The sequence below is a fragment of the Lytechinus pictus genome, chromosome 3 (genome assembly GCF_037042905.1).
Source record: "Lytechinus pictus isolate F3 Inbred chromosome 3, Lp3.0, whole genome shotgun sequence".
Classification (NCBI taxonomy): Eukaryota; Metazoa; Echinodermata; class Echinoidea; order Temnopleuroida; family Toxopneustidae; genus Lytechinus; species Lytechinus pictus.
In genome coordinates, this window is record NC_087247.1 from 21,467,962 (window position 1) to 21,480,963 (window position 13,002).

Genomic DNA, 13,002 nt, shown 5'->3' on the forward strand with positions numbered 1-13,002 from the left:
CTGAAATAAGTGCAACACCTATCAGTATACAGTTCTTCATATATATTCAGGAATATTAATATCCTGCTTCAGGGGGGTATCATGCTTGATAATGAATTTTTTTTTAATAGAGGGCAGGAACATTGACTATTTTAACTTAGTAATCTTCATGAATTTATAGTTTTTCTCATGATCTGTCAATATCTGTTTACACACAATTTTAGATGTTTACCTTTATCTTGCTTTCTCTCTCAAGATCCTGCAATCTAATTTTCCATTCATTTTTTTTCTTTACTTTTTTGTTCCCCAATGATAATTTACTAAAATAATTGAATCTTAGATGATCTTATCAGCAAGGTAAAAACCATGAAACATGCAACTTTATAGAAAGTAAAAAAACATATGTTTTAAGAAAGGTTATGAAAAGACTGTCCACTACAGGGATGATGATGATGATGATGGTGATGATGATGATGAAGATGGTGATGAGGAAGATGAAGATGGTGATGACGAAGATGATGCTGCTGATGATGATTATGAGGAGGAGGAAGAAGATGATGATGGCAGTGCTAGCAGTGGAGATGATGTTGATGATGATTATTATGAAGAAAATGATGGCTATGTAATATTGATTATGGTCAACTAGCATTTCAGAAAATGAACCTAATCTCAACAAGAATTCCTTTAATTTCATAAATTATATACTCACTTGGGAGGTCCATCCTTGGTCCATTCTGGTCTTCTACTCTATTACAATCTGGATGGTCATCTTCACAAAGCTCTCTTGCCAAGGGACTAGCACTGCTTACATTGTAGAACCGAGTCTCTTCATAATCTATTAAGTAAAAGAGCAGTTTATACTAAAAATGTGCTTTGTTTATATCTTGTCTTCCATTAATGCCCACAATCATTATATTGATTATTATGGCATGTGAACCTCAAGATTGACTTAACCTGAATTTTGCCGGGACCGGCAGGTGCAATACACCAGGTGAACACCCTACTTTTTGACGAATAGTGTTTTGGTTTAAACGTGCATAGGTTGTGACTCTCCTCTACACGGGACCATCTGCATTCACACCTGCACTGAATACAGTGGTGAGGCACGCTATTAAACACACAATGCTATAGCATCAGATTTTTGTTAGATGCGTTTCGGCATGAGCGGGACTCGAACCCCTCACATCGAGATCTACGATCTTATCCGAAACATGCGCTCTAAGCGACTGAGCTACGCTACCTCCGAAAGAACACAAGAATTCTCATCAAGTAATGAAATGCAATCAAAATAAATAAGCCTATGGCTTTTAATCTAAGATGTTTTGCAAAGAATGATTGTCTTTGGGACTCTATTTTCATCTTTTTATGCAATTTTACAAATAATGCATTGCAACAGTAATGTTTATTCATACGTATTTATTGGCTTATTTGCTTAGTAGTATTATATATGATATGTAGTTGTCAGTTCTTTATTAACTAGAAATTATGTATCTTGATTTGAAAGATTCAGAGACAATTCACAATCAAATAATCAAGGCAATCTAATCTACAACAGTACCATTAGATATTTTACATTTCAAATGCAAAGAATTGTGTTCTAGCACTTACAAACACACCCACACCACAGGGATGAGACTTATTTTTTAAATTTGGATTTCATGTAAGTTATTCCATTTCAACTTTTGGGAAACATTTTCATGCTTAGTAAAACCGATTCTTTTTCCATGTATATGTACGTACAACTTCAAAGAAGAGCAGACTTACGAGGTTCATAGTAATCATACACCTTCACAGGGACTGGCTGCATCTTGCCGACGACAAAGTTTCTCCAAGCATGAAAGGTCACACAGGTCAAACACTGGCTTGCCATTTCATCAAAGTATAGGATGACCTTCCGCCCATCTATCTCATAGCGTTTCAGCTTGTTCTGCCGATCTAGGATTAACTGTAAACAGTAGAAAAAAATTATATGTCAAGTAAATCAGAGGGGATGACAAATATAATACTGAAAGGTAAATTTAATACAAGAAGCCTACACTCTGATCCCCATGTATGGCCAAAATTAATAACCCCATTCTGATGTACATTACCTTTATGATTAGTATTTGTTTATGTACGAGATTTTTAGTGTACATGAATGAATAGTTTTAAATAATATTAAAGTGGTTACATAAATAGATTTCTTACCCTCTCCAAGCTCTCAATATCTGCCGAGAATCCAGTCAAGAGAGAAACCTCTACCACAGCCATGTTAGAAGAACCTGCATGGAGCCATCTAAAATTACAAATATGAGAGACAAAGTGATATTCCAATTTATTAACTAGAGTGCGGAGGTAACCTTTATGATGCAGTACACTTGCACAACCAACTCCAGATGAACCAAAGCTATTACAATATTTCCGAATATTCCAATGGCATATCATAGGTCGATCTGAAGTCTGATTTGTTGATGTGACTGTATAGCGTAATGATGTCTTGCAAAGAAAATTGATGAACTTGAACAGCACAAGTTTGGTACACCTAGATGTACAGAAGATTATATTATCTGTTGCCAAAGGACATTGCCAACTTTGATCAGTTCTGACCAGGTACACTTTGATGGAGAGTAGCAACTTTAATCTGTTCTGCCCTAGTAGAGAGGGTTGCAAAATTGGATTATAATCCCTTGCCCAAGGACAGTACCGAAGTTCTGCCTAGGTAGAGACGAGAATGAGAACTAACCCCTAGTCTAGGCAGAGGGCATTGATATCCTGAAGAATTCCAACTCATATAAGTCTTTGTGTAAAACCGTAGATTGTGATTTCTTGCCAAAGAACAGTACCAACCTTGAGCAGACTTCCATGCTAACCCTGTAGTCATCATCATGCGCCAGGTCTGCTGTCACCTCATTGCTGATCCCGTTCAGACTCCTGCGTCGTCGCTTTCTCTGACTGGAAGAAGGGGGCATCTCGGACATCTTGACACTCAGCCTGAAGGCTTCCTTTTTAGTAGGGTCTGGGATATTGTATGACATATCCACCTAATGATAAAATGAAAATGTCGAGCAACAGCTAGAAAGTTTGCACATATATGCAAATCAAGGAATTTTCAAGTTCCATACAGTCATATAGTAATCAATTGACCAGTTTGCACTGAAGAACAAAATTACCTGTATCTGTTAACCAGAGATATCAGGGGGTTGTTTTTTATTCAAATTTATGTAAGGGTTGTTTTTCCATTTATTTCATGCAAAGCACATGGGGCTCTTTCTTTCCGACCAGTGCTACGAGACAGAAATTGTGAGGAATTCTAACGGAAGCACAAAATGATAAAAACATGGATTTGAATTTTCAGTGTGATACCTTACTATAAACAGGAAGATTATATTCATTCATTCATTCATTTATTGATTCCACTTTTAAAACAAATAACATAATATACATAACAAATGTATTCGTAAACATAGTGTATCAAAGATCAAATTAAATATATAACATAAGTATTTAAACATAAGGTACACTACAAAATGTAAAAAAAGTGAGGAGCCTAAATAAAAAGCAGAGCTTGTAGAAAATTAGGCTTCCATTGGGAGAAAATATAAGTTGTTACTTTGGGCGAACAAATGTGGAAACGGAATACATATTTATTACATTGAATGTTTTACACAAAATATATCGAAAGGCATCAAGTAACCAGAAAATGATGAGTGATATATGAGTGATCAGGTGAAATACTTCTCTCTGTAATGATGGTAAACTGACCTGCATTAAACCACATCCTTCTCCAACTGCTCCAATGAACAGTGTCTGGGTGAAAGCAGGAATCTAGAGATACATGAAAAAATATATTTTTTAATTAATTCACTAAATAGATGATCCATAAACACGTTTGAAGATTGCATGACTTTCAGTAATCTAAAAATCAATTATCATTTCTTTCAATAAGTAAAATAAAGCTCTGTTTTTAATCTGATTTCAGTCTCTTTTTATGTTCCATACAAACCATATCTTAGATTATTTGTTTATAATAGGGCTATGAGAGACCACAAGTAAAATGAACTGAAGAGGGGCTGTAATTGCAAAAGCTCCTATATGTTAGTACAGAACAAAATATATGCTGAAAGTTAAAAATATAAAAGATGAACTTTCAAAACCCTGATTAAAAGTCCACTTAAAATTTTTGAAGAAACTTTGTAACACACATCATTATCGACATTAAAAAAAAAACTTTTTATTTCATACCTCCATGACTTGAAGGACTTTGCTGTTTTCATTGTTGAGGTAGAAGTGTTCCTCCACTGATGTTATGAAGTTGGTATAAGCAAGGGTGACATTGAGATTGACATGACCAACATAAGCAAGTGTGGCATACTCAGAAAGAGCTTGCAGAGCTACACAAGTGTCCTGGGAGAAATCAGAGAGAGGGAGTCATTTTTATCCATTTTCATTTCTATCACCACATTCTTAGAAAGGATCTCTAAATATTGATATATTGTCATGCATCATCTCTACCATTTTTATGAACCATTTCAAATACCGTTCTCATACCATAATCATTCCTGGTGACATTTTCATAATTATTTTGTAATATCATCCATCACCATATTCACCTTTGTTTCTACAATAAGATTCATCCACCACTATTACATATAATCTAATTGTAGTATTTCCTCTTTTACCATCCTCATCATCATTCTAAGTTTAAGAGTGTGTGATAAGTAGTTCTAGTTTTTTGTCATGTGATTTATCCGAGGAATAAAAAAGGTGAACAGGTGTGGAGAACAATCTGCCAACATGTATTATCACTCAATGTTTATAGAGTGTATGAAGAAAGTGGCAATGATATATCCAGGTACACTTGTGGCATTCCAATTTTAAAAAAAGAATACATGTAGCTTAAACAAGTTTGCCTTTTCATTCCCTTCATCCTTGTCTCTCTATGTTACCTGTGTACTGGAGAAGCCACCCAGAGAGTTCCTCTGCTGCGTTAGCCATTTCACAATAGGCAGGGAGTAGGCGATGTCTCCAAGAAGCGTGTAGGTGAGCAGGGCATATGCAGTCATCTCTACCTCGGCTGATGTGACTGTCTGTTTGATGTTACCCATGTGAGCAAAGAAAGGCAGAGTCTCTAGAGGTTGGTTGTTCAATCTCCAATAGGTCTGACCACCTGTTGTACATGGAATGTAGAGAGCCAGGTACAGATGATATGGTTTGGATATCTAAAGGGTGTAGGAAAATCTTCCTAAACAGATTTGGAGGCTTATCTTTTTATTGCTTTTCAATTTATTTTTTTTGGTTACTTTCATATTCATTTTAATTTTGCTATCTGCTATTTAACCCAATTTATATTTTAAGACACAAACCGTATTCTTGGGGTGCAAATTGTTTACTCTCAATCTGTAAAATAAGTGAAAAAGATCGATGAAGAGCGTGATCCCACACCCTCCTTCACTCTCCCAATTTAGTCACCTCTATTTGTTCCTGCCAGACACATCTTTCTCTCTCTAAAGACTTACCTTTTCTAATGGCCATGTTAGAGAGCATCCGCTCAGCCATGGGAGCATAATCACTCTTCCTGAGCGTCAGAGCATATGCCACAAGAGCAGCGGTGTAGGGATCTGTGATGGCAGCGGGATGCATGTTGTCCTCCAAGAACTTCTGGGCCTCTTTGATGGAATTTCTCTCCTCCTGGGAATCCACCCCTGCTTCCATGAGCGCCACCACCACATAGGCTGTCAGAGAGACCTTGCCCTGTATGCCACCCTGTGAACAATCAAATAGTTTGAGAAAGAATTCGTACAAAGCCTTGTCACTTTTCTGAAGCAAACGAGAGTAAACAAAATTATATCACACACTATTGGTGGTGAAGCTTCTTGTTTTATACTTGGTACATGCAGAAGACAGGACAATATCTTGGAGTGAACTGTCATTGAAAAATCTTGTCTCGCTCAGAATGGAAAGAATTTTCAACCCTTCTTTTCCATCTCTTTCTTTCTCCACCTTTCTTCTTATAGCTACAGCACATTAAGTCTGGTGGAGAGATCAATGACATGGATCTTAGTTAAGCTGTACATAAATTGATTTGATCCTTATAAAATATTTCTCATGTTTTCATTTTATTATGCATTTGGAGAATATTAACAAATTATACTGGCTTAGAACAAAATACATAGAAACAGGCTAGGTTTTCATATTGTTTGAGGGTCGACTTCAGTTTACCTGTATGTCTTTGTTGAGCACCCTTCCTACTGGTGGGAAGGATCCATCATCTCCTTTCTGTGCGATGATCCAGCGCCTACTCTGTGCCATCTCTCTTGGATCAATGTAAATGAAAGATCTAGACTGTGCGAATGACTTGAGAACAAAAGCTGTAAGCCACATGCTACCTGAGGAGTCATTCTCACCAAAGGCACTGTACGACCCATCGTGTCTCTTGTACGTCAGCTGCCTCTGGTAGCCTGAAAGGGGCGATGAAAGTGGCATTTTTATCTTTTTAAGAATAATACTTCTAAATTGGAAGTAAAATTGAAACCCAATATTTGATATAAATCGATTTGTAATAAGTGTAAGATCAGAAATAAGACAATTAAAGTTTTCTTTCTCTTCCTAAAGAACTTGTAGTGGATTTTGGTAAATGGTTACAATGTAATTCAATATTGCATGTTTGGGTGCATGTTCTTCATAGCGATTCAACTTTGGCTATCAATAGACCTATTCATATAGCCTGTCACATGTGAAGAATTCAGTATTTTGTCAAAGTTTATAATCTTCTTAAATTTTCTAATGAACCAAAGGACATGTATATCTTAATGAAAAAATCTGTGATCTTACTTTTACTCAGGTTATTTACAATAATGTTCTTATATAACCCTTAAACCAAACCCAAACATTTTCTTTATCAATTACTTTCTTCAAACATTTATAATTTCTATTGCTTCTTAAACCATCTACAAACTACTTACCCTGAATAAGGTAACCAGTTGCTTCATTCTTGATTTCTGATGAGAGTTGGTTTGTCCGCTGTAGATACCTCATGATGTAGACATTAGGAGCAAAGTGAATCATGTTCTGCTCTCCGCAACCAAACGGCAGACGAATCAAATTGTGAAGATTGTTCAATGTGGGTCCCATCACATCAGCTGTTTTAAATATGACATTTGATTTTTGATAATTGCCATTTGTGTGACATATCCATATTACAATTTTTCCTTCATCACATACTCAATTTTTGAAGCTTACAATAATGTAAAGTGGCCATTTATGAATCCTTCTTAATTTTATGATGAAATACAGTCAAATTTGCATCATTAGGCTTTCAATAATTTTTTTAATCAAATAATAAACCAAATTATTCAGAAATAACATAACCTCTTGTGGGCTGAATTTATCATGTAGTAAAATATTTCTGTGATCTCAGAAAATGTGACTTTGGCAAATATACCTGTTGAGGATATGAATGATCAAATTTCATTTTTGTTTATCTTCTCTTTTCTCACACCCCCCCCCCCCCCTTATAATCAAGGAATAAAGTGTCATATCATTGTTCAAAAATACCTATCTTACCTATCATAGTAGCTTGTGCTCTCTCAGACCCAGGAACGAAGTTGAGTGGTAAAGACAGTGTAAATGCCTCGTGGTATATCTCATTGTTGCCTGTCATGAGGAATAAAAGTACATGTATTATGAGTGTTACATCTTGATAAAATGAACATAATATACTACATGCATATTATTTCATACAATTGAGATTTCAAGTCTTTCAAGAAAAAATCTATTCTAGTAAGTTAAGAAAATAACTGCTCATATCAATTTTACAACATTTAAAAATAAAAATGGTCTGAAAGACACACGTTTGACATCACTGATATGTATTAAAAAATACAAGAGTAATTTCAGTATGTTGAAAGGATATTTCATTGTCTTTTAGCAAATTATACAAAATGAAAATAGTATTGGTGATTATAGTTCTCCCAAATTTAAGAACATGCGCATATTTTATGTCATGCGTCATGCGTGTTGACGTCACAATAAGTGAACAGGTGAGGAATCAGCTACAGGTATCAGCTGATTTTTCCAGTCATCGACACTCTTAACAGCAAATCTTGATGGTTATTTTGCAAAGCTATTTGCTGAAAATAATCTATGGACCAAATTTCTAAATGCCTCTACCTGTTCAGAATACTTTACTCCGCAGTGCCGCAAAGTATATGTATGATCAATATGACATCTAGTTCGATTAAATGGGATAGTGGGGTAGAATTTCCATTAATGTAGATACAAGCTTTTTGACGCATTTTTTGTGTTTTTAAAAGCATATTTGCTCCAACAAAACTGCCAATATTATGATAACAAGCACATAAACCCACAATTTTTAATGTTCAGACATCTTTAGTATACCTTCCTCTACAACCATGCAAGTTTTGGTGATGGGTTTTGAAAAAAGTGCAGCATTTATTGTACCGGTACTTCTTGAATTTGTTATATAAATTTTTATATTTTTTTTTAGATATGTTTTTCTTTTTGTCTTCTTTCAATCCTTATTTTCAAAATTGATGGTGCTGCTAATCTTTATAGAGCAAAACAATAGCAATGTGACTGAATTCTTTATCTTGAGTATATAATTCTGAGCTATAATGTAAAATTTGGTGAAATTTAGATGGATTTTGACTGAGTAATAGAAGAATAAACTCAACGTTTTGATCTCGTGGGGTCTAAAAATGCATACGTATTTCTTGAGAGCTTTCAAATGGGTGAACTTAAAAGCTCGGGAGCAAAAAATCAAGCACATGAACCCATGTTAATTTTTGCATATTTAGAATATTTAGTTGCTAAAGGTACTCTGTTCAAAATTTGATGAAAATGGCATGGATTTAATTTTCACTGTGGAACGTCCTTAAACCTCATCAAACCCTCTTCACTCTTAAATTATTCTGCTTCATTCCATCAAGTAATGATGCCTTACCTTTCCTTCTCCAAATCCTAAATTCTCCTAAGGATCCCGTTCCTGTAGCAAAGCCGATATACTGGACGGTCATATCAATAGCTGAAGGGTCATCCAGGGTCAGAATGACCGATGCATTAGATTTTGTCTCCCCATATCCAATCTGTCATATCAGTAAAAGAATTCAAAAAGTCATGCCAAAGTTATCTTTCATTGTTGAGATGATATTTAAAAATGTACTCAATACTTATAGTTCATTCCATGAAGATTTTTTGTTGAGTGGTTGGAAAAAAATTACACCATATATATATATTGTAAGTTTCCTTGTTTCTTTTTATTTACTTCTGTAAGAGTATGGGGTATTTTTCAGGTGGTAATTTTGTTTTTCTAATATTGAATTATTTATATTATTAAGTATCATTTAACTTCAACCTACAAAGAATTCAATCAATTATCTTTGAACATTTTTTTGGTTTCAATTGTTTTTCAATCTCATTTTTTGAGAGCAACAGTGAGGAACACTTTTCCAATTTCAATTTTATACAGATGCCTGGACAAAACATTTGTAATGAATATGTTTTCTTTAAATTGACCAACAGGAACATAGTACCTTAAGAAACCCAGGTATTCAGTCATATTGACCTGAACAAAGATTTTACACAAGAAGGTGATTATAATCAATTCTCACCTGAATTTGTCCATCTGTCCAGCTTATCCAAAAGGCTCTAAATTCCTCCCAGCTCACAATATTTGGTGTCATTGTCATCTGCAATCTCTCACCTTCAAATAAAGCAGGAAATGAAAGAAAATTTATTTTTCAAACAAGGATAATCATTTTGTGTAACAGGATGACTAATTCAGTGTTTGTGTCATATTATCATTTTATAGAAGATATGAATTACTAGTAGATGATTTAAGTTGAAGTTACATATCGCATTAGTTTATATAAAGAAAACAGCAAAAAAATGAAAAAGTGCATGTACTTTTATAAAATGTTGATATGAATCCAAAACAAATGATCAGCTTACATCCATCACATGGCAAGTCATTTATTTATTTCAGCTAACAGGGAAACTTGCATTTGAGATGTAGATTTTTACCAAATAACAAGGATCCATGTCTTGTTAAAACATGTATAGTCTACATCATTGTGTTCTGGCATTTTACCTTGTGCATGCAGTTCTTACTATTGCATTTTCTGCATTTATTACATTTGTTACGATAAAGACTCCTTGATTTTCATGTTTGCCAAACTTACCTCCCCTTCCCTTTGAGATCCATGACTGAGAATTCTCAAGGCCTCCTAGTATTATTTCATAGTCAATGAAGTCAGTCTGAGCACGAGACAAGGCTATCTTTGCATTACTGGTGGCCTTGCACAGGAAAGAAAAAGAGTCCATTTCTTCGGGTGGGTGAACGAATTGGTATTCGTCATAATTAGGAGTGGAAATGTGGATCCGTTCTGTAGAACATAATGTAATATCATAATATAATTTGAAGCTATTACATCTTGATTGCATGTCATACCAATCAAATAAATGTCAAAGCTGTAATAACAAAATCATTCTTTCTGTTCGTGCCAAAATTGGTTTCTTTGTCTCAATTTGTCTTTTCTTTATCTCCTCTTTCCTATACTCAATCATGAGATGAATTTATATTATAATCATAGTTGGTTGCAGAATTAGAATATTTCCACACAAAAAATGATATAGTATAAAAGATTATAAAAAAATAATTTATTCTTCCCTGTCACTTAATTATTTTTTTTTCCTCAATCATTGCAAACTACAAAACACTTTGAAATTGGGTATGCATCAATACTAGTGTAAAAAAAATCATATACATATATGTGTTTTAAATATAAACTACTTCATATTTCTCATTAAAATTTTATTCTAAAGATAAGAAATAAGTTAGTGAATATTTACCATTTGGACAAAAGAAAACACTGTAAGTGTAGCCCCTTGGAATGCCTTCAGGCTGAAAATATAAAAGATTATTCAAAATTAACTTCAATACATATCATTTAATTCAACCAGAAAACTAAGAATAACAAAGTAAGGTCGAATTCCAGTAAGCTTTGGAAAATTTAACCAGATTTCCCAAGGATATGTCATATTTCATGTCAAAATAGATTCCTTTAAAATTTATTCTCTATGACTCTATTATTATTTACACATAAACTGAACTGTCAAATTTGCCACTTTGGCTCAGTCTGATGTTTGTGTTTTTTTTAATCATTGTACATTCCCTGGTGCACCCAATATGTCAAGTGATCAATACAGATAGGCCCCAAGATAAAAGCATCTACTTGGTAAATAACACAAGGTTATATTACAATAATATCATCCATTATCATGATTCTAAATGATACTGTTTTCAAGGACAAGAGTTAAAGATATCAGACTTACTTCAACAAGAATGTTATTGGTGACTTTATCCAATGCCAGAAGAGTTGGTGGCATGTCACTAATTCCACCTTCATCACTACAATCACATGACATAGTCATCAGGGCCTCGGCTCCAGCTGGTGTAGATAATTATGAAAGAAATTTATATTTTTAAAATATGAATACTAAAATATGCCTTTCTTTTTCATCTCTCTTATTGTATTATGTGTATTTACTTTTTCTCTTGTCTTTTTTCCAACGGTCCAAACACCCCCTCCCTCACCTTACTCTTTGATTATCCATCCCAATTTGTCACTATATATCTACCCCCCTCCCCCCCCCCCCTCATATGCACACACACCTGCAACACTCATTTCTCCCTCTCTGTTCTCCATCTTCCCTGTAGGAACCAAAATTCTCTCTTTTCTACATTTTCAGTCATTTTTTCTGTTCAACCATTCACCACCATGAAACATGAATTCACAAACAATAGGAGTGCTTATTGGCAAATTTCAGATTATACTCATACTGACCATGGATCCTTTTCTTGCCCAGCTCATTGAAGACCAGTTCAATGGGTGTGGTCAGGCTCTCCTTGGCCTGCAGACATTGGTCCAAGGTGATACCACGCCCACCATGGTTCAAGAATTTTATACCTTCTTGTATTTGCATCGACACCCTCACCTTGAATATAAAAAAAGTGGAAATAAAATATTCAAGAATATAAGCGATAAATAACTATAATATTCAGAGTTGAGTTCGCAGTGTTATCTTCTGAAGATGTGAAACAATTGCATACAACAAATGTACAATATTTTGACCTGATTTTTTTTTCCTGTGCTAAAAGAAGAAGAAACAATCCCTTCAAGAATAAACATCTGATTCATCCCTCCCTGATGATACCTCAATCGTTTTCTTTCAACATGTTTCTACTATTTCAGGACAATTTCTAAATTCGTAATAATGGCCAATTATCAAAAGGAAGACAAAGAGAAAAACAGACTGAGGGAGTAATTTCATTTTTTCTGCACTTAATGAAAATAGACTAACTAACTTCATGATTTGAATATGAAACTGAAGTTTTATTGTTTAATTAGGGGAATAGTACTTTTCAACAAATATACTACAAAACAAATCAATCGACTTTACACACATTCTTTGATGCAGTAGTTAGCAATATTTTGATAGTCCTATAGAATAGAATTCATTGATAAAACACCACTCTTCATTTGGACCTATAAGTATTCAGAGATGTTACAAAATAAAATAAACAAATATTTCAAGAGTCGCAAGATTTAGCTTTACAATTAGCTATACATTATAACTTTATGATTACAATTGAGAGTGTTTACACAACACCGATGACCATACCTTTACACAGACATCTAAATAGTTAAAGACAGTCAGAGGTACGCGAAGCTGTTCCCCTCGAATAACAGAGTATGGGAGAGTATATTCCACAAAGAACTCCTTGAAGGCAATAAGGGGTATGGTAGTAGCCACACCCATCCCGTGTGTCTGAGAGAGGGCGACCACATCAGTCTGCCAGGTGGTGATAGAATCTGGAACCTGAAGCTGGATATAGTTGTCGCGTCTCGTAGAACTACAAAGAATCAAATGCAGCAATCATTTAACTGAACTAGGAAGGTTTTGCCATTTGGATTATGAAGGAATTTACTGATTCAGAGTGACATTTCTCTATGTTTATAGACT

At 34.6% G+C, this 13,002-nt stretch overlaps 1 protein-coding gene across 4 annotated transcripts in view; it reads right to left on the bottom strand.

Moving 5' to 3' along the window:
- Nucleotides 1–13,002, bottom strand: part of LOC129257633 (C3 and PZP-like alpha-2-macroglobulin domain-containing protein 8) — a 39,743-nt gene that overhangs the window by 4,669 nt on the left and 22,072 nt on the right. For all 4 annotated transcript variants that reach the window (XM_064096628.1, XM_054896008.2, XM_054896007.2 and 1 more), the window contains 18 exons: nucleotides 12,661–12,892; nucleotides 11,823–11,973; nucleotides 11,311–11,426; nucleotides 10,828–10,879; nucleotides 10,158–10,361; nucleotides 9,588–9,679; nucleotides 8,921–9,062; nucleotides 7,522–7,611; nucleotides 6,921–7,097; nucleotides 6,178–6,416; nucleotides 5,475–5,721; nucleotides 4,905–5,125; nucleotides 4,201–4,362; nucleotides 3,721–3,783; nucleotides 2,806–2,999; nucleotides 2,167–2,254; nucleotides 1,744–1,924; nucleotides 689–814 (listed from right to left, as the gene is read on the bottom strand). In XM_064096628.1, the coding sequence (XP_063952698.1) occupies nucleotides 689–814; nucleotides 1,744–1,924; nucleotides 2,167–2,254; nucleotides 2,806–2,999; nucleotides 3,721–3,783; nucleotides 4,201–4,362; nucleotides 4,905–5,125; nucleotides 5,475–5,721; nucleotides 6,178–6,416; nucleotides 6,921–7,097; nucleotides 7,522–7,611; nucleotides 8,921–9,062; nucleotides 9,588–9,679; nucleotides 10,158–10,361; nucleotides 10,828–10,879; nucleotides 11,311–11,426; nucleotides 11,823–11,973; nucleotides 12,661–12,892 (2,777 nt within the window). The remainder of the gene's footprint in view (nucleotides 1–688; nucleotides 815–1,743; nucleotides 1,925–2,166; nucleotides 2,255–2,805; nucleotides 3,000–3,720; nucleotides 3,784–4,200; nucleotides 4,363–4,904; nucleotides 5,126–5,474; nucleotides 5,722–6,177; nucleotides 6,417–6,920; nucleotides 7,098–7,521; nucleotides 7,612–8,920; nucleotides 9,063–9,587; nucleotides 9,680–10,157; nucleotides 10,362–10,827; nucleotides 10,880–11,310; nucleotides 11,427–11,822; nucleotides 11,974–12,660; nucleotides 12,893–13,002) is intronic.